Source organism: Sinocyclocheilus rhinocerous, unplaced genomic scaffold, assembly GCF_001515625.1.
Source record: "Sinocyclocheilus rhinocerous isolate Xijiao unplaced genomic scaffold, SAMN03320098_v1.1 scaffold2665, whole genome shotgun sequence".
NCBI lineage: Eukaryota > Metazoa > Chordata > Actinopteri > Cypriniformes > Cyprinidae > Sinocyclocheilus > Sinocyclocheilus rhinocerous.
Window position 1 is genome coordinate 32,743 of NW_015637154.1, and position 20,627 is coordinate 53,369.

The 20,627-nt window shown below is 37.8% G+C and overlaps 1 protein-coding gene across 3 annotated transcripts in view; it reads left to right on the forward strand.

Annotated features, from left to right (window-relative positions):
• Positions 1-20,627, forward strand: part of brwd3 (bromodomain and WD repeat domain containing 3) — a 35,178-nt gene that overhangs the window by 8,200 nt on the left and 6,351 nt on the right. The window contains exons 17-39 of one of the 3 annotated variants that reach the window (XM_016563514.1): positions 373-598; positions 2,857-2,991; positions 3,234-3,417; positions 4,427-4,517; positions 4,618-4,788; positions 4,977-5,050; positions 10,535-10,739; positions 10,817-10,915; positions 11,033-11,140; positions 11,277-11,401; positions 11,609-11,691; positions 12,160-12,271; positions 12,369-12,430; positions 12,511-12,666; positions 14,782-14,902; positions 15,023-15,148; positions 15,262-15,337; positions 15,723-15,773; positions 15,869-16,006; positions 16,145-16,297; positions 18,434-18,582; positions 18,678-18,754; positions 18,930-19,076. In XM_016563514.1, coding sequence (XP_016419000.1) covers positions 373-598; positions 2,857-2,991; positions 3,234-3,417; positions 4,427-4,517; positions 4,618-4,788; positions 4,977-5,050; positions 10,535-10,739; positions 10,817-10,915; positions 11,033-11,140; positions 11,277-11,401; positions 11,609-11,691; positions 12,160-12,271; positions 12,369-12,430; positions 12,511-12,666; positions 14,782-14,902; positions 15,023-15,148; positions 15,262-15,337; positions 15,723-15,773; positions 15,869-16,006; positions 16,145-16,297; positions 18,434-18,582; positions 18,678-18,754; positions 18,930-19,076 — 2,869 coding nt within the window. Of the gene's footprint in view, positions 1-372; positions 599-2,856; positions 2,992-3,233; positions 3,418-4,426; positions 4,518-4,617; positions 4,789-4,973; positions 5,051-10,534; positions 10,740-10,816; positions 10,916-11,032; positions 11,141-11,276; positions 11,402-11,608; positions 11,692-12,159; positions 12,272-12,368; positions 12,431-12,510; positions 12,667-14,781; positions 14,903-15,022; positions 15,149-15,261; positions 15,338-15,722; positions 15,774-15,868; positions 16,007-16,144; positions 16,298-18,433; positions 18,583-18,677; positions 18,755-18,929; positions 19,077-20,627 lie in introns of all 3 variants that reach the window. The other 2 variants (XM_016563512.1, XM_016563513.1) reach the window with 2 other exon arrangements.

Below are 20,627 nucleotides of genomic sequence, written 5' to 3' on the forward strand. Positions count from 1 at the left end.
TTATTTACATTTACATTAAATTTAAATTTTGTTATTTAGCAGACGCTTTTATACAAAGCGACTAACAAATGAGGACAATAGAAGCAATCAAAACCAACAAAAGAGCAATAATATGCAAGTGCTATATTAGTATATTATTATAGTGTTATATTTCAATTTCACAAAGAAACGTACAGTATTTTGTCTAAGCAATAATAAAAGGACACATTTAATCTATAATTTGTCTTAAATCTCATTTTGTTAAAAAAAAACGTGAATCGAATCGTGAAATCCAAACCGTGAATCGAATCGAATCGTGAGTTGAGTGAATCGTTAAATCCTTATTTTGTGCTGTTGATTGAAACCACTCACATTTCAATGCTTCACTTTCAGATTCCAGACCAAATGTTCTACCATACGGACTTCCGGCCACTGATCCGGGACTCCAATAACTTTGTTCTAGATGAGCAGACTCAGCAGGCACCCCATCTTATGCCTCCACCTTTTCTGGTGGATGTAGATGGGAACCCCCACCCACCACGTTACCAGCGCCTGGTGCCAGGCAGAGAAAACTGCAAAGAGGAGCAGCTTGTGCCACAGCTCGGCTACATGGCTAATGGTAAATTTATCAAGTTTAACATCGCAGTATTTATACATCGATGTAGTAATAGTAATTATTTTGAAGATTGCCTCTTTTGTTTGTAATGATCATATAATTTTGCACAACTAATTATAATCAAATTAATAAATAATTTCTGTAGTAGGAATTTTGTGAAATATCCTGCTTTGTTCAATCTGTAGCTTAGGGCTCCAGACAAAAAAAAATCACTTAAAGAGTCATTGGCTCCTATAAGAATCAAAAATAGAATAATAATAGTAATAATAGAAACATGTTTTATTTCTTTGTTTCTTTTTTTAAACACCTTGACATTTCATACTGTCATGTGTTTATGTCTGCCCTCCTTTTACAATATCAGCATTTTAATCCATCTTGTAGATGTCCTGGGAACTAAGGTTCACTTAAAGTGGGAACTGAACGTCTTTTCCAACTTGAGAACTATAAACAGTCACAAAGAATTGTTGTATTACACAGAATCTGTGCCAATATCACGGACCATAACTATGTCAGCTTCACTTGGCCATTGAGTGTAGTTTGGGCTGAAATTGATCTTTAGCTCCTTGCATTCTTTCTTATCATGTAGACAACAGGTTAAGTAGAACCATGAATATGCAATATAGCGCATAAATTTAGCAAAATGCTCCTCTTTATAGTTGTTTTTTCCAGCGGACCAATGAGCTTAAAGACGCCGAATGGTTATTCTGAGGTTACGTGGCATTGATTACAAGCTTTACACATTTTCCGCAGTTTGAAGCACTGAATGAACGAGTACATGAGACATTTCAGTAAGTTGTACTGGATCTTATAATATACCTTTTGATGTCCATTCATGTTTATTTCGTACTATAGTAGTAAAGGGAAATATATGATCGCTCATACGATCGCTCATGCCGCATTTATGAGCGCCAAAGTGGTATTTTTTTGTTTATAATTTATAATTTTAAAGCTGATACTTTGTTTATTATAAGGAAACGGAGCACAAAGCTTATTGCGATTATTGGACGGCAAGTGTGCTACAAATAATATGAAGTTCACGCATTAACAGAACACAGCTTATAGACTAAAGATCTTGATAACAAGAACCCATATTAGTATTGATTCTAAATGAAATTTGGTAACAATATTGTTAATGTCCACACAGCTGACAGCTTTACCTGTTGTAGTTTGCTCAAGTTGTGCACGGAATAGACTGCTTTTCTGCACTTTTCCCAGATAGCACACATACGTCTGCAAGGCGTCTGTTAAAGATCGCTTCATCTGGAAAGCATCTGCTGTGTACAGACATTTGATAGACATCTTTCAGACGTCAGTTTTACATACATTCTAAATTATAAACATCTTAAAGGCAAAGATGTCTATATGACATCTAATAGAAAACGTCCTATAGACGTATTCCAGATGAGCAAACACTGTAAAAAATATGTCTTGCAGATGTAAATGCAGACGTCAAATAGACGTCTCCTTGATGTACGTATGCTATCAGGGTTACTTCGCATGTCTCCGTCATTTTCAATCTCTCATGCTGCCACAATTGGAGCTGCTTTTAGCAGGTGTGCTGTCAATGCTGATGTTCAGCAGAGATGAGGACCGTTTGAAAGTCTTTTTTCCACTCAAACTTTGATTCGCATCATCTCAGTTTATTACATCAACATAACAAAACACATCATCGCAAAACAAGCAGGAAAAAAGGCATTACATGCACATTTTTAAGTCATAAGTACATTTATATAGTCGCCAGTGGCGATCTCAGCAAAAATAGCACTCACAAATTAATATTTTTGGTTGCAAATGCGACCGTTTTAAAGTCGCAGTCTGGAGCCCAGTAGCTGCTGTGATTGTTGTGGTAACACGATTTCAGCAGTCAGTAGTATACCAATGAAATGTCATTCTTGATACCAATGTCAATGCTAGAGCAAAAATACATTTTAATTTCAAAAACTTTATATAAATTTGTAGTTAAATAAAAATGATGACATGTAGTCTTCAAGCCAAAATACTTGTTTACTAGCAACAGCGCTAGAAATGTTACTGCTTGTCATTTGTCTGACTGCTCAACAGGACAACCTCTTGGGCATAAATTTATTTCCTGTGAAATACTAACGTGACAACCTCAGTGTGTCCTGTGCATATCACATGGCTTACATTAAATATATAAAAAAAAATTACAGTCATGTCATGTGTAGTCGTCCTTTTATTAGAGAACTAGTCTAGGCTTCCGTCTAAATTAGCTTGTTGAGAGAGACTTTTAATGTTTTTAGGTGATGGCGAAGTGGTTGAGCAGGTGATTGGCCAGCAGACTACAGACGAATCTCAGGAAGAAAGCCCATTGGATGACCTGATTAGGCAGCTCCAGCACCAGCAAGATGAGCGACTCGATTCAGGAAATCCTACAGGTGAGAACAACCCACAGTTGACCTGTCAAAATGTTTTATAGCACTTTCAATGATGTGCTGGATCATTATTTTCTAATGGTACAATTATTACACATTGAAGGGTGCAAAATGCGTACTGTATAATATATTGTTTCTCTTTATTATATTAAAATGATTTTGCATTTAAGACATCTGTTGGCTTAAAGGTCACTTATATAAAAGTTGACAGTTTAGAGGTTGTGACATTTAAAGCTGTTGACCAGTAGATGCTGAGGTGGCAGTTGGTCCTCTGTCACCCCCTAACGTTGGGCTGCGACGTAGTGGACAAGTTGAGGGTGTACGGCAGATGCACAACAATGCCCCCCGCAGTCAGATTGCCACAGAGAGAGACCTGCTGGCATGGAGCCGCCGCGTGGTGGTTAATGAAGTCCAGTCTGGCATATTCAGGTACAAGTATGGAAATTGAACAGTTGACTCTGAGGCTCCCCATTATCCTCAACAATATTCTCCATATACAATACTTCTCCTGTTTTTTTGTGATTTACTGGAGAAAGAAAATTATTTTTTTCCCATTTTCTACCCAGTTATATATATATATATATATATAATTTAGGCATACACTACTTTCTGAGACTACAGGCTGTCATTGAGGCTAAAGGTTGCCCGGCTAAGTATTGTCATACTAACAGCTGTCTGATTTTTGGTTGATTGTAATCCATTAGGCTACATACCTTTCTATCAAAGTTATCTAACATTATCAAGCTGAATTTGTTCTGACTCCGTTTAACTCTGAGTTCTTGTTATATTTTATTACCATTTTCTAAACTATAGCGAATAAACTGTGATAATGTGAGAAATGTTGAAGGTGTCTGAATAAATTTAGGTTTGACTATCTATTTGATAAATAAAGTTAACCAACTAACATTATACATACTCTTTTGGTTTCTGTACCCAATATTTAAAAAATTTACAAATGCAATAAAAATATTTGTATCGGTACCCGGTATCGGCAAGTACCAAAAATAAAAGTATCGATATCGGGCGAGTACTGGAAAAAGTGGTATCGGTGCATCCCTAATATATATATATACAAATTTTTTTAATCTTGGCATTGCTAGAACTATATATGGTCATTATCAAACTGCCCGTGGAGTTTTTTGATTAACATGACTTTTCCAAGTCTATAAATTAGACTTAAAATTAGACTACCATAAGGTATCCAGGTTTTGGTTTTATCTTGTCCCTGGTTGAGAAACACTTGTCTAAAGTATTTAAGCTTGTGTATTTAAAAAAAAATATATATGACCATTGGTGAGCAGTGGCAATGTTTTAACCTTTTGTGTACCAGCCAGATATTTAACCACCAGATATTTAAACTAAAATTGCCCTTTTAAGTGTCCATTGTTTCCTTTAACTACACTAAACTGTCCGTGTTGATGTATTTGTGCATGTTTAGAGTGATGGAGGACAGTAGGCGTGCTAAAGGAGAGGTGGAGCGGTCTTTCTACAAAGTTGAAAAGAAGAAAAAATCAGCACCTACAACAGGAGTGAGGTTTTTTTTACACATATTTGCAGACACATAAAGATGAAGTGAGAATCAGACCACAGTATAAACCTGAACCTCACTTTCTCCCTCTTTATCTGCAGAGTGAGCCAGTGGGTGACAGTGTTCGCATGTTACGGAGGCCTCAGCGAAAACCTCAGCAGAGGAGACACACGTATCAGACCCGCTCAACTCGAGAAAGGAGACGCAGCACAAGTGTGCTTTCGTATACTCATAACGAGGAAAGTGTGGCAGAGTCCGACAGTGAAGCAGAGGTAAGAATGCAGTGTGTGTGTGTGTGTGTGTGTGTGTGTGTGTGTGTTCAGCCTCAAACCCTGCACATCTCTTTCAGGCTGTAAAGATATGCATTTAGTGAATTATTATTTTTAACTATATATTTTTGCTTGTTTTGAAATGCTAATTTAAATATTAAAGGATGTTTCTGAATGTGTGCACCCAGCAGGAGGAGGAACAGAATGAGAACAGTGATGTGTCATCTGATGGTGAAGCTCAGTGGGAGAATGACAGTAGCTCCAGGTTCAGTCTCCAATCACAATATTTCACAACATAAAAAATATCAATAATGCATCAAGTAAAGCGTTCTGATTTTGGTCTAATACTAGCTTAAAGTTCAGATAAAGCTTTAATTGTTTTGCAACTTAAATTAAGCTGGTAGTCTTGACTCCATATGCAATTACATTGGTATAACAACATGAATTCTATTCAGACCAATATTAGACATTAAATTATAGATATTGGGCATGCTCTTTTTTTTTTATTTATTTTTTTTATTAATTTAAAAGTTCTCCTTTTTAAACTTTTGTTTGGTGTCTCACTATGGGAATTGCCTCGGGTGTAACCAGTACTGGAAGCACCAATTAAACCACATCTGTCCAGGAGTGTGCGATATGACGATTTTTGATTGTGGATGATTAAAATGTCTCTACGATCTGCTTTTAAAGAAATATCGTAGTATCGTGCTACAGCGCACATTCTATCAGTTGCAGTTCTGGCGCCTCCGTCTCAATATCCTGTACAACGCCGCATACATTCACATCAAATATTAACTCATTGGTAGAGTTACACTCATGGGACACTGCACTTATTCACAATCACAAAAGTACATTATTTGTATGTGGATTAAAGACTGGCTGGTTAAACATTTAATTCACGTGCTGTTCTATCATGCGCCTTTTCTGAATGCATACACTTGAAGCACGTGCACACTAAAAAGCCTGTCAAACAGCGCCTGATTAATGGACCAAGTTATCTTTTGCGTCTGATTGCGATAAGACTAAACATAACCAACTGTGTTTATATGTAGACCCTGTGTGTTTTTGACAAAGTAAAAGTAAACAGTTAAGAGAAACAGATGCACAGTATATTAGATGATATGCTGCCACTTGTCATTAAAGGGATAGTTCATCCAAAAATTTTAATTGTCATTATTTACTCACTCTCATGTTGTCCCAAACCTGTATTAAATTCTTTCTTGTGCTGAACACAAAATAATATATTATGAAGAATGTGGGTAACTAAACAGTTACAGGTCCCCATTGACTTTGATAGTAGGACAAAAAAGCAATATGAAAGTCACTGGGGACCAGCAACTGTTTGGTTACCCACATTCTTCAAAATAACTTATGTTCAACAGAAGAAAGAAATTAATTCAGGTATAAAACAACTTGAGAGTGAGTAAATGATGACAGAATTTTTATTTTTGGGTGAACAGTCCCTTTAATGTTGAAAAACAACAAAACACAAAGAGAAAGATCACTCACTGCTCTTGACTGAAGAACTTTAATACAGTTACTTTAATATGAATAAATGTATAATTTATACAGTGAAGTCCATGTAGTGTTTTATTTTTATATTTGTTCATTCAGTTTCTTGAATGCTACTGCTAACTACACCTACTGTACCTGAAAAATAAAGCACTCTGTTTTATTTGTATATCATGTGTATTTGTAATTGTATTCTTATTTTTTAATAACAAAGATAAAATAATGACAAAGACTTTTATCTTCACCCACTTTGGCCTAAATGTCTACAATTCTTTTTTTATTTTATATTTTGTTACCTTGTAAGGCTTTTTAAAAGGTTTTTAAAATAGGTAAAGTATTTTGGCTGTACTGCTCAGACAATTTGCAAAATAGTAAAACCAACATGACAAAGAATTGTAATAAAATTGTGAACTGTGATTTTCCTGAAAAAAAAAAATTGTGATAAGATATTTTTGCCATTTTCACCCACCCCTACGTCTGTCAGTTGACAGACCAATCACAACAGTGAAACGGAGTCCCGCATCCCTCATATATATCGCTGCTAACGGTCCCTACCTCATTCTCATTCTCTTTCCCGTGAAGATCCTATTTGGAAGCCATCCTTAGTAGATCCTCGTGAAGGGTGGCCACTAAACTGTTTAAGGACGAGCCACTTATTTTAGGTATGTCGCCGTATGCGACTGCTTCTTTGGGAAAATATTTACTGTTAAAGTGAATATTTTCTTTCTGCTGTCTCTATATCTTTTGTAGTGGGGACCAGAGCATCAACTCGGGTTCTTACTTTCTTTCTCGAGCAGTTACTGCTCTTTTCTCTAAATTATTTCCTCACGCTAAGTGGTGTGACGGATTGGTACACCCGATGTTCGCATCTCTATTATGGCAACCGCGAGCCCACCCTATGGCACAGCGAAAGAGAAAAGACCCCTCTCGCCCGTGTGCATGCGTGTCTATGATTTCATCTATACGCTCTCACCCTCTGTGCATAGCGTGTTTGGGAGTTAGACGCACAGGCTGCACTAACTAATCCCGAGTGCTGCCCGCACTGCTCTCAGTTCCCCTTAAGGGTTTTAGAGTGCCGAGTACAAGTCACGGCCATGACTAAAGGGGACCTGAGACTTTCTGTGCCTCCCGCGGAGATGGACGTGGTTGCTCGTCAGCTGGGGAAAGTTGATGGATGAGATTTCTTCTGAACTTCCTCCCCTCTTTGAATCAGACCCTTTGCCGGGGGACAAAGAGGAGGAGGAGGAAGATGATAAGGCGATTGCTCGTCTTTTAGAGGAAGATTTGGAGGAAGACGAAGAGGATGCTATCCTCCCTCCTAATCTTTCTTCTAGGCCTGACAGTGCTATGGGTGAGTCCCCCTCCCTCATGCCAGGGGAACTGGGCCTCATTTAAATGTGTAGGAGAGCAGCTGCTCAACTGCTACTACCTGTTAAATGTTTCTCTAGGCTGGATGTTCACAATATGGAGGAGTTGGGGCTTGGCCTTTATGGGTGAAGAGCCCTGTAGTTAGGTGTGATGGGCTTGTCAGAGAGGGAGAAGGCAGAATTCCTTGATGCCCCAGTGGAGCCAAAAGCCCTTTTTGGGGCTGCAGCGACAAATATGCGTCAGCAGTGTGATTTATGCAAGAAGGATAAGGAAGATTTTGAAACTTGCCCTCCCAGGATGCCTACTGCTCGGCCCCACCAACCCATGCATCGGGAGGGCGACCTAACCTGTGGTTTTCGAATCCGAAGAGGGGCTACAGCACTCACAGAGTCTCTGTAGCACCCGTCTGCACAGCACAGGAGGCTTGTTCCCCCCCAAACAAACAAAAAAAGCATTGGGGTGTGATTCAAGCAAAATGTTAAAAGGAAGGAAGTTCTCTTGTAGGATCGTGGGCACCAGTTCATCCAGTGCCCCACCAGTTGTTTCTCCCCTCTCCACCCGTGGGGTTATGCAAGAGAGAGGACGAGAGTTTCACAAGTTTTCTCGTATAAAAGAAATAAAAATGTTCCCTGTGCATCCTGCCAAGGGCAACGATGTGTGTGAAAAAAAAAAAAATAAATACACACCAAAACTTCCAAATCAGCTGCAACCCCCAGCTCCGCCGCGCCATCAGTGAGCGAGAGCTGCAGCGGTCTGCTGCTCACATGGAGAGATGGCGCACAAGTGCAGTACACCCTTGGGTTTTATCCACAATAAATCAGGGTTAATCGTTTGCAGTTTGCTGTAAAACCTCCACTCTTCAACAGTGTGTTAATGTTAACAGCAGAAAAGGGGAGTTAGCTCAGATTTTAGAGGAAGAAATAACCTCTTTATTGAGCAAAAGAGCAATTTGGGTTATGCCACTGGAGGACAGCCAGCACGGCTTTTACTCCTGGTACTCTGTCATTCCCAAATGAGGGGGTGGTCTCAGTCTCATTCTGGATTTGTGGAACCTCAACAAACACCTCAGAAATTATAAATTCAAAATGCCCACAATAAAAACATTATACAGTTACAGTGTTATTCTTCCTGGAGACTGGTTTACATCAGTAGATCTGAAGGATGCTTACTTTCACATAAGTATCTACTCGGCACACAGAAAATTTCTCAAGTTTATCAGAGCACAGCCTGCGAATTTTGGACAGTTCCGTTTGGGCTGAGCCCCAAGGGTATTCAGCAAATGTGTTGAAGCGGCGCTAACACCGCTGAGAATAGCAGATCTCAGAGTGTCAGCTTATTTGGACAATCTCCTCCTCTGTGCTCCGTTATGGTGCAGGGGGAGATAGATACGAATCTGCTAGTGTCTGCTGCTTAGTGCCCATGCAATAAATAATTTACCTGGGTCTCAGGCTGAACTCAGACTTGTATCAAGTATTTCTATCAGAGGAGTGCATCAGGGCAAATAGTGGTTGTCTTTCCCTTTTCCAAAGAGGGGAAAAAAGTCCCATTCAGACTATGTTTGCGTCTTCTAGGGCTGATGGCCTTGGCAGTGTCTGTCATCCCACTGGGACTGTTGCGAATGAGAGTACTGGGTAGTGGCACAGTGCTTATGTCCGAAGCGCCACCTCAACCACAAAGTGATAGTATCATCACTTTGCATGCGCGCTCTCAGTCACTGGAGAGATAGCGCTTTTCTCAAATCAGGGACTCTGCTGGGAGCAATTTCTCTAAGAAAAGTAGTAACGATGGATGCGTCGCTCACAGGTTGGGCAGAATAGCAAAAGGGAAATGGCCCATCTCGCTACAGAACGCACACATAAACGTCCTGGAACTGTTAACAGTGTTTCAAACATTGAAACATTTTATGCAGTTCCTATGGAATGACCACATTTTGGTTATATCAGACAACACAACAGCGGTAGCATTTATAAATCGCACACGTTCTTCTCAGCTTTGCAGTCTATCACAAAAACTCATGGTGTGGGGCATGAAGCATTTTAATTCATTATGGGCGACTCATATCCCGGGAATAATGAAGGTTAAGGTTTATCTTGCTGCAATTTCTGCATGCCATGAATGGATTGATAGAATTACTATAGGTCAACACCCACTGGGTAGTGGAAGCTATTATATTGGGTTATAATAGCATGGGTCTTAGTCCTCCAGAAGGGCTGAGGGCTCATACTACCAGAGGTTTGGCCACGTCGTGGGCATTTTTAAAGGGCGCTTCAATTCAAGACGTTTGTGCGGCAGCGAGCTGGGCTTCACCACACGCTTTTGTCAGATTTTATAGGCTGGATGTTACAGAGCCGTCGTTGGCTCATTCCGTCCTAAGTGTAATAAAAAAACTAAACAAAAATTAATGAACACTTGTACAGAGGATGCTTTTGTTTTTCACATGTCTCCGTTCCGTATTCTGTTCTATATATGAGGGAGGCAGGTCGTGATTGGTCTGTCAACTGTCAGACGTGGTGTAATTGGTGCTTCCAGGATTGGTCACGCCTGAGGCAATTCCCATTGTGAAATACCTCACTCCTGTTATCAGAGAACCGGGGTTATGAAAGTAACCTAAATTTCTTCAAAAACATTTTATACCACTTTGAAGTATAATTTTCAGCAAATCCCAAAATGAATATCCATTCATAAGACAAATTATTAAATAAAAAAAAGTACAATTGTAAATTTTTTTTTTTTTCATTTTTAATGAATCATATTTATTTGTTTTTAGTAGTCGTTCAGAATGAGTTGAGTGAAGTTGGCCTTCATCAGCTATATCTTTAAATTATGAATTTTCTGTTTATTCTCTTTCCTGTTTAAATATATTTTACAGTGACTCTTCTAGCGAGTATTCTGATTGGACGGCGGATGCGGGAATCAACCTGCAGCCTCCGAAGCGACCAACTAGAAGGCCGGCCCGTGTTGCTGGAAGCAGTAGCTCTGAAGATGAGGAGGGGACGGGGCAGGGAGAAGGAGAGGCTGAGAGAACGAGTAAACGGACTAAAAAGAAAAAGAAACCTAAACAGACTAAACAGCGGGTGAGCATCCATGTAACATCCATCCATCCATTCATATTTTCTCTTCTATGCTAATGTGTGTGTGTGTGTGTGTTTAGTCTGTGCCTGCTGGAGATTTAGAGGAATTGTTGCCCCCATCTTGGATCATGGAGACAATTCCAAGACGATCACCCTTTGTACCTCAAATGGGAGATGAGGTGAGTCCTTTCATTAAATGTAGACACGCACATTAAATGACCAAAAGTAAGAACAAGGATTTGCATCATACATAGACAACTTTCTTTAGTCATTTCTCTTTCTTTGTCCTTCCGTAGTTGATATATTTCCGTCAGGGTCATCAAGCATATGTCCGAGCCGTGTGTCGTGCCAAAGCCTACAGCATCAACCCTCAGAAACACCCCTGGAACCGCCTGAACCTCAGGGTAAAGGGATTATTTCCGGTCTCATCACCATTCCCACTTATTATTAGGCATAATTCAGTCTGCATCACCGTGGTTGAGCCATTCTGCATCCAGACCAACAGGAACATGAAAGTATGTTGTTTGTGTGTTCTCTTAGGATCAGGAGTCTGTAAAGGTAGTGGGTATTAAATATGAAGTCGGGCAGCCCACTCTGTGCTGCCTCAAACTGGCCCTCCTGGACCCCACCTCAGGGAAAATGACCAACGAATCCTTCAACTTGAAGTATGTACGCTTATACTCACAAAAACACAAGCACGTTGTGTTAGATTTTTATTTATGTATTTATTTATTTCCTATTGGTATTGGAATAGCATAATAAATTATGATAAATACTAAATACTGATAAATACATTTAAAATACATATTAGGATAGTTTTTGTTTGTCAATATGAGTTTGTAAATGATAGCTGTCTCTGTGTCTCTCTTTAGGTATCATGATATGCCTGATGTCATTGACTTTCTGGTGCTACAACAGTTTTATAATGAGGCCAAAGAACGCAACTGGCAGCCTGGTGTGTTTGTGCTTTAAATTGTGGTATATAAATTGTGGTCACTGATAACTTTGAACAAACCTCTACCCAAGTTTGTTTGCACTAAGGCTATAAATGATACCTCAAATTATGTGGTCTGTTGAGGAAAGGTGTGTTGTCACTTTTTTAAGTGATTGAGCATCATTACTCTGTGGATAATGTAGTAAGTGAAAAAATCCCATAGATTTACATTGAAAGAAGGGCCTGAGCCATACCAAAAAAAAAGAGACTTGTGGGTGGGTTCTTTTGATTTGAGCCAGTAAACAACCATCCATAACACATTGTTATCTGCATAGCAACGTGCTATAAAACATGTAGGATTAGTGGATGCATAGCATAGATTATTAATCTATTAATGCTGTGGTGGTAAAGGCGAATGTGTGTACGTATTATGATGATCATAAATTGGCATATAAGTAGTGAATAATAGCTGTGGATGTCTGTATTTAGGTCAGCATTTCAGGAGCATCATTGATGATGCTTGGTGGTTTGGTTCGGTGGAGTGTCAGGAACCGTTTCAATCTGAATATCCAGACAGCCTCTTTCAGTGCTACATTGTCAGGTACATAGATTGATCAATGCTTTACCAGAGTACAGTGTTTACCTTTGGCTGATTATTGCCATAAATCTTTCAATAATTGGTGTATGTTGTTTTGCAGGTGGGATAATGGAGAGAGAGAGAAGATGAGTCCATGGGATATAGAGCCCATACCTGAAGAAGGTACTGACACACTTGAAATCTGTCACTAAATCAGCCAATCACATTCTGGCATGTCTAATGGTGCGATTGACCATCTACAGCTCCACTTCCGGATGATGAGGGGGGCAGTGTCCCAGTCACAGAGGACGAGCTTCAGTCCTTGCTGTACACCCCTCAGGAGGGAGAATGGGGGCTGCAAACACGAGATGACGAGTGTGAGAGAGTCATTACTGCCATAGATCAGCTGCTAACGCTCGGTATGACAAATGCACACAAACCACCTAAAACTATACGTTTCTATTTCTTCTAGGTGTCAGTTGCTGATTAGTGTTGTCAAGATACCAGTACAATGAAATTTCATTACTCTCAAAGCAATTTTAATACCACAGCAAAACTAGTTCACTGCTGAAAGCCTTTATTGAAGATGTTAAATGATTATTAATGAATTTAAGGATAAAATTATTTTATTAGTTGAGAAAAGTTTTCTTCGGGTAATTATGTACATAGACGAAAGTCAGTAATAATGAAATAATTTGCAAGCAATGAACTGAACAAACAGTAAATTAGGTGAATTTTGCTTCAGGTGTCTAATTGCATACATTCAGAAAATGAAAAACAAAAGTGAGTATAAAATAAAGCTTTTTAAATGATTGGCATAGCCTTCGCTGTGTTAGTATAGGTAATACACCATTGTTGCATTCATTTCATAAAAAATAGTAGGGATGCACCGATACCACTTTTTCCAGTACTCGCCCGATACCGATACTTTTATTTTTGGTACTTGCCGATACCGATGCCGATACCGATATTTTTATTGCATTTGTACATTTTTTAAATATTGGGTACAGAAACCAAAAGGGTATGTATAATGTTAGTTGGTTAACTTCATTTATCAAATAGATACAGTCAAACCAAAATTTATTCAGACACAGTTTATTCGCTATAGTTTAGAAAATGGTAATAAAACATGACAAGAACTCAGAGTTAAACTGTGTCAGAACAAATTCATCTTGATAATGCTAGATAAGTTTGATAGAAAGGTATGTAATAGATTACAATCAACCAAAAAATATTCAGACAGCTGTTAGTATGACAGTATTTACACAACTATGAATACTTTATCGGGCAACCCTTAGCCTCAATGACAGCCTGTAGTCTCCTGGGCATGCTGTCACCCAGCTTCATGAAAACCTCAACTTCAGTTTTTTTCCCAGACTCGGTCTGAATAATTTTTGGACCCAAATTTGTATCAATTTTACTGGTAGTCCACTGTATGAAGAATTTTTGGGTATGATTTGTCACAGTTTACTTTATTTTGCTATCCTCACTTACATAAATGAACTATAGTGTCCTGCACCCACTAGTAAAAAAATATCAAAAATTATATCTGGTCTCTGAATCATTTTTGGTTTCACTGTATATCCTTCGGTTATTTTCACACTTAATTATGCCCATTAAAATGTATTTTACAAGTTTTTGTTACTTTCACTGTTCATTTTTTGCTCTATGGTACATCATCTTTAATTTAATAGCATTAGAGCAGCGGCTTAGTACTGTAATCACGCGCTTTGCTGTAATAATGCAGGGAACCACTCGTTATAAATCTCCTAACTGTGATATTTTCAGAAATAGAAGTCGCGTTTTTTCATCTGAAACGTGCTGCGATTTATATTCCAAAGCCACTCATATAATGCAGAAACACTCAAGCAAGCAAAACACACGCAACGCCTGCACGTGTTTGTACTGATGCAGAATAGTACAGTCTAGCGCAACAGGAGGCCAGTATCGGGCCCGATACCGATACGCATCCCTAAAAAATAGTCAGAACAATATTGTGAACCATTTCAATTTAAAATAAATTTTGTTTTCTATTTTAATATATTTTAAATGTAATTCATTCCTGTAATGGCAGGAAAAAGCTGAATTTCGTCACACGTCACATGGTTCTTCAGAACTTTTTCTAATGTACTGAATTTGTGCTTCTTAATATTATTGTTGAAAACAATTGTTTTGTTTTTGTAGAAACCCCGATATATAAGGATTCTTTGCTGAACAGAAAGCACAAAAGAACAGCATTTATTTGAAATAGAAATCTGTTTCAAATTATAAATGCCTTTACTGTCACTTTTGAGCAATTTGAGCAATTTAATGCATCCTTGCTAAATAAAAGTAATAATTTCTTTAAAACAAAAATCCAACTGTCCCCAAACTTTGAACGGTAGTGTATATTAATGCTGATTTGATGCTTTAGTGATTTGATACTTTACTGATTTAACCTTGGTATGGACAAATAAGTGCATTGTTTACCTATGACTAATTTGTTAATAATAAATCATGTTCCTTGCTTAATTTTACTCTTGTGTGTTTTACAGATGTGGCAAAGGCATTCTCCTGCCCTGTAGATTTGAGGGAATATCCGCTGTACTGCACTGTTGTGGCCTATCTCACTGACCTCGGCACCATCAGAACAAGATTAGTGCACCGTTTCTACAGGTACACACTGTCCTTTAGCCCACTGACCACAGCAGCATCAGACAAAAATGAGTGCCCCATTTCTCTAGGCATTCACAAATACAAGTGTTGGAGTTCTGTCACGTGTCTCTGTATGTGTAGGCGGATCTCAGCACTTATGTGGGAGGTGCGTTACATTGAACACAATGCTCGAACATTTAACGAACCCCAGAGCCCCATCGTCAAGACAGCCAAAACAGTCAGCAGCGTCCTGCTGCGTTTCATCAGGTCAGAGAAAATGCAGTCACTTACACATTCATATCAGTTACGATCCCTCTGGTTTACCTGCTGGGCTCAGTGGCCATTCTGAACATTTTCATTGTTAATGTGTGTGTCTGCAGGGACCAGACCTGTACTGATATCTTGGATCTGTACAATAAGATGAAGAGCGAATTCAGCAGCGCAGAAGAGGAAGAGGTGAGCCCAAGTCCCAAGTCTGTGTTTGTGAATTATGTCAGAAGTGTGTGTGTGAGTGTGTACAGAGCAAGTATGGTCTGCTGACCCAGGACCACTGTGACAAAGCTTTGGGCCAGCTACAGCCTGCTGTATATATTTTAGTATTAAGCAAGGGGTTCCAGACCTGTTCCTGAAGGGCCACTTTCCTGCAGACTTTAGCTCCAACCCTAATTAAACCTACTTGAATCAGCTAATCAAGGTATTCAGACTCACTAGATACTTCCAGGCAACTGTGTTGGAGCTGGTTGGTGCTAAACTCTGCAGGACGTTGGCCCTCCAGGAGCAGGATTGGACACCCCGTGAATGAAGCAGATGAACTATTCATTTTCTCTTGTTTGCTCTGTAGGAGATTGTGGATGTGGACTCAGACACTCCTGGCACCTCCACTGGTCAGAGGGTGAGACAATTCAACTTATTATTTACTTATTATAAGTTTACTCAAATTGTTACAGTACCAGGTGTGTTTTCCCTAAAGCCTTCCACCCTTTTCAGAGGTCTAATCATGTGAAGCGTGGTGTGGTCCTGGATATAAATGCATGGCACGGACAGTGCAAAGAGCTTCTGAGGAGAATGATGGCAAGCTCAGATTCAGAGCCTTTCCGCCAGCCTGTCGACCTCTTCGCATACCCGGTACCTCATTCTTCCCTCTATATTCTTTCTTCACAAATACCATAATTTTCTATTCTCTCCCTTTAACATAGTCACTTCCTGTTTTCCATGTTGGAAATCATCTAATCGATCTAATTTCTCTTTCCGTCTCTGTATCAGGATTATCGTGATATTATAGACACTCCAATGGATTTAGGCACAGTCTCTGAGACCCTGATGGGTGAGAACTATGAGAATCCCATGGAGTTTGCCAAAGATGTGCGGCTTATCTTCAGTAATTCAAAGGCTTACACGCCCAACAAGAAGTCTCAAGTAAGATCAAAACCCATTTTTCTAGCTCTCTAACAAACACACTCAGCACTTTGATAGACAGACATTACAATGGATTAATTGAGTATATGCACGGAGCTTTCTTTAGAACTTCCTCATAAAGATAAGCCAGCTCATAAACTAACTGTGAAACGTCATTTGATGTTGTGGTATATATAGGTAGAGACCCTCACAGAAACCTCTCCTGCCTCATTGTTGTCAGAAACTGAGAAACAAAATCATTGCAACACCTTAAATAATGATAGCGGCATTAACATACAGTTTCATGTTATTTAACATTTAACAACATAATTTTATATGCTGAACCTGGTAATTCCAGGAGAGTACCTAGACATATAATTGTACATTTAAATGCTGTCAACTAAACACTATCGTAAGTGTTCAAGCTAACGTTAGCTAGCTAGCGATGCTGTCTCGTAAACGACATGATAATGATTTTCTTGATAATCGATAACTTACCTTCATAGTCATGAAAATAACTGGATATGTACACAGGGTTGCCAACTTTGGTTGCCTGGCTGGAGTGAGATTTGTTAAGTTGTGCAGTAAAATTCACTTTAAAGATTCACTTTTCATTCATGAAGATGACATGGAAACATGTGCCAAAAATGTGACTCCTGGCGGAAAACAAAAACCTTTAAGATGAAAACGACATGAAATTACAACCAGTAGATGGCAGCAGAGGATCACTCATTAGCTCAGTTGCATTTCAACTCCCTAGTTTTTTTTTCACATCTTGCTGTTGGATTTATTATAAAATGACTATTGTAACACATTTTAGTACTTTTACTGTACTGAAGTATAAAATATAGCAAGTGCAGGAAGTCACAAAGTCTCATGTCATTTAATAAATAAATAAATAAGCACAGACACCAACAGCCTAAAAGGGTTATTTTAAAACATAACTAGTTAACTACAAATTAAATAAGTTAATTATTAATGGTGTAATAATTAATAATGCATTAAATATTTTGAAATATTTTTAGATTTAATAAGTTTAAGTTTTATCTTTAACTGTAGAAGCTGCTAAATATATTCAGGCAACACAGACTTGTTGCTGCTGTAGTTTTGTTACTCTGAATTTACCCGGAATCACTTAAAGCACAGCTCTATTTTGTCATCGGCTTGTCAGACAGTTGTTTCGTCCATAGCTACAGTTATCACTGTCAATCATAGCAATGACTCGCGGCACAATTTAATGGATTCACTTGTGTAATTTTTTTACTCTTGCTTTTGTCATTCCTGAAACTGTATACGTGGATGTTTGGTCCTTTTAGACAAAAAAAAAACTTTTCTTCAAATTATGAATGGATTATGTAGAAAAACCGAACAAAGGGCGCTCCCCTTATAGCACAGCTGATTTTGACAGTTGACTGGAAATGACTGAGCTGGCTTATCTAAAACCAGGAAGTAACGGTGCATAAAGTCTTATTACTAAGTTTTAAAAAAAATAAATTAATACTTTTATTCAGCAAGAACACATTAAATTGATCAAAAGTGGCAAGGACTTTGTTACAAAATATTTTTTCAAATAAATATATCACTTGTTTCCACAAAAAAATTAAGCAACACTATTGTTTTAAACATTGATAATAAGAAATATTTCTTGTGCACCAAATCAGAATATTAGAATGATTTCTGAAGGGTCATGTGACACTGAAGACTGGAGTAATAGCTGCTGAAAATTAAGCTTTGCTATCACAGGAAAAAATGACATTTAAAAATATATTAAGATAGAGAAATGTATTTTTAGTTGTAACAATATTACACATTATTACTGTTTTACTGTATTTTTTTATCAAATAAATGCAGCCTTGGTGAGCATAATAGACAATATAACATTTAAAAGAAATACTACTACTATACTATTACTGACCCCAAACTTTTGAACAGTAATGTATATTGCTTATAGACATTTTTTTCTAATGATGTTGTGCTGTTAACTGTACTTTTAATATAGTAACTAAAATTGTATATTTTTGTCCTTTTAATATGGATTTGCAGTCTTCCTTGGACTAGTTTCTTTTGTCTGCCATTATGCAGCTAAGTTAAAATAGTAGAGTAGTTTAGGCCTTACAGTTGATCCATAGTATGACTCTCATATTGTTTGTTGTTTAGATCTTCAGTATGACTCTGAGTCTGTCAGCGTTCTTTGAGAATCAGATCATTTCCATAATCTCAGACTACAAATCTGCAGTTCAGAATCAGCGTAGGAGTCAACAGAGACTCAGTTGCAGCAAGAGATTACAGAGCTCTTATCCCAACAGGTAAAACATGTACACCCATTGTCAAATCATGGTACAGATTGCACATTGATTTTTCATTTCTTTTTACCTTTTTTTAAACCTGTGTCTTTCTGCAGCCCCAAAGGAAAACAGAAATCAGGAAAGAAAACTTCCCAGGTGTCTTCGAAGGCCCGCTCACGGAAATCCTCTCAAGGTGTGTAAGAGAGTTGGAGATGTCGTAATTACCAGTGGTAACCTGGTAATTACCTGGATTTTCTTTCCAAATTGGGGTTGTCTAAAATCAACCATTAGAATAGAATTGGAAATGATCATAATAATGGTGAATTTAGTTTATATGCATTCTAAATAGTGTTCACTTCTTTCACCAGATTTGAATGTTGCACAAGTTGATGAAGACAGTCAGCAATCCTCTTCATCCTCATCCTCTTCCTCCTCATCTTCCTTGTCCTTTTCAGCAGAGCAGGCAGGAGCCAACAGAGTTACACGCAGCCGTGTTACACCAGGCAAATCCTCAGGTGCATGCTCGTACACACAAACAAACATACACTACCTTTCAAAAGTGTGAGGTCGGTAAGATTTTATTTTTTAAAGAAATTGATACTTAAATTCCGCAAGGAATTTTTCATGGATTTCTGTTTTAAATAAAAGTTGTTGTTTTGATCTTTTTTTTTTTTTAAGTAAGAAAAAAAGCATCACAGTTTACACAAAATATTAAGCAGCAAAACTGTTTTCAACATTTATTTATGTTTGTTTATTTGACAAAAAAGAAGTGAATACACTCTATTCGTCAAGCATAACACAAAGTTTAAAACAAAACTTATTTCCATTGTGGTCCTTGATGTAAAGCACAAACTTCACTCCCGGTAACAGGTACACTGGCACTGCATTATAAATACAAAAATTACAATAAAATTCCACATTTACAAAAATTTACAGTCACAAATAACCACGTACGTAATACAAATTCATCAACAAAACAATCTACTTAAAAACCAAATTTTTGGTTTTTAAAATAAAACCTAACCATATTCGAAATACCTTTAATGTCCAGAGGTAACTTATTCCACAAAAGTGCCCCTGAATATCTAAAAGACCTACCACCATACATAGTTTTAAAACAACATAATATAATATCTATAACTAATGCCTAGTTTTATAACAATGTTGCTCATTTACCCTAGAAACAAATACATTAAAATATGAAGGAGCTCTATTATTGATAATCTTATGTTATCCTACCAACATCCTTATCCGAACTTAATAAAGCAGAATCATCAGCATATAAAAACAAATTACAATCACAAACTGCTTGCATGTCATTAATATATAAAAACAAAACAAAAGAGGGCCTAAAACACTTCCCTGAAGGACTCAATTTTTAACAAAAGTATCCTCAGAAAGAACCCCATCAATTTCTACACTCTGAACTCTCCCAGTTAAATAAGAATTCAACCAGGCTATCACTTTACTTGAAAAACACATGACACTTTATTTATCTAAGATTATTGAATGATTTACTGTCAAAAGCTTTCTGGAGGTCTAAAAGTACCATACCACACATTTTACCTTCATCAATCTGCCTCCTCATAAAATCTGTTAAATAAAGTAAAGAATTATCAGTCGAATAAGATTTCCTAAAACCTGACTGAAAATCATAAATTAAACTACTCTTACTTAAATACTCATACATCTGTTTATACACAATTCTTTCTCAAATTTGAGGCCACATTAAGAATGGAGATTGGACGATATTTACCAGGATCGTGTCTGTTACATTTTTAAATAACGGAATAATTTTAGCTAACTTCATATCAGATGAAATATACCATTTTCCAAGGAAAGATTAACAATAAATGTACAGGGTGTCCGCGGGGTCTTAAAAAGTATTACAAGTTGATAAATCAATTTAGAGAAAATTAAGGCCCTTAAAAAGTATGAAACAGTCTTAAATGCCATTTTCCAAGGTATTACATTTTGTATCATCTTTTCATTATGTATATTTGTCGAATAGTGAGGTTCTGTGTATTTTATTTATGGAATCCCGCAAGATTTGACTTCATCTGTTA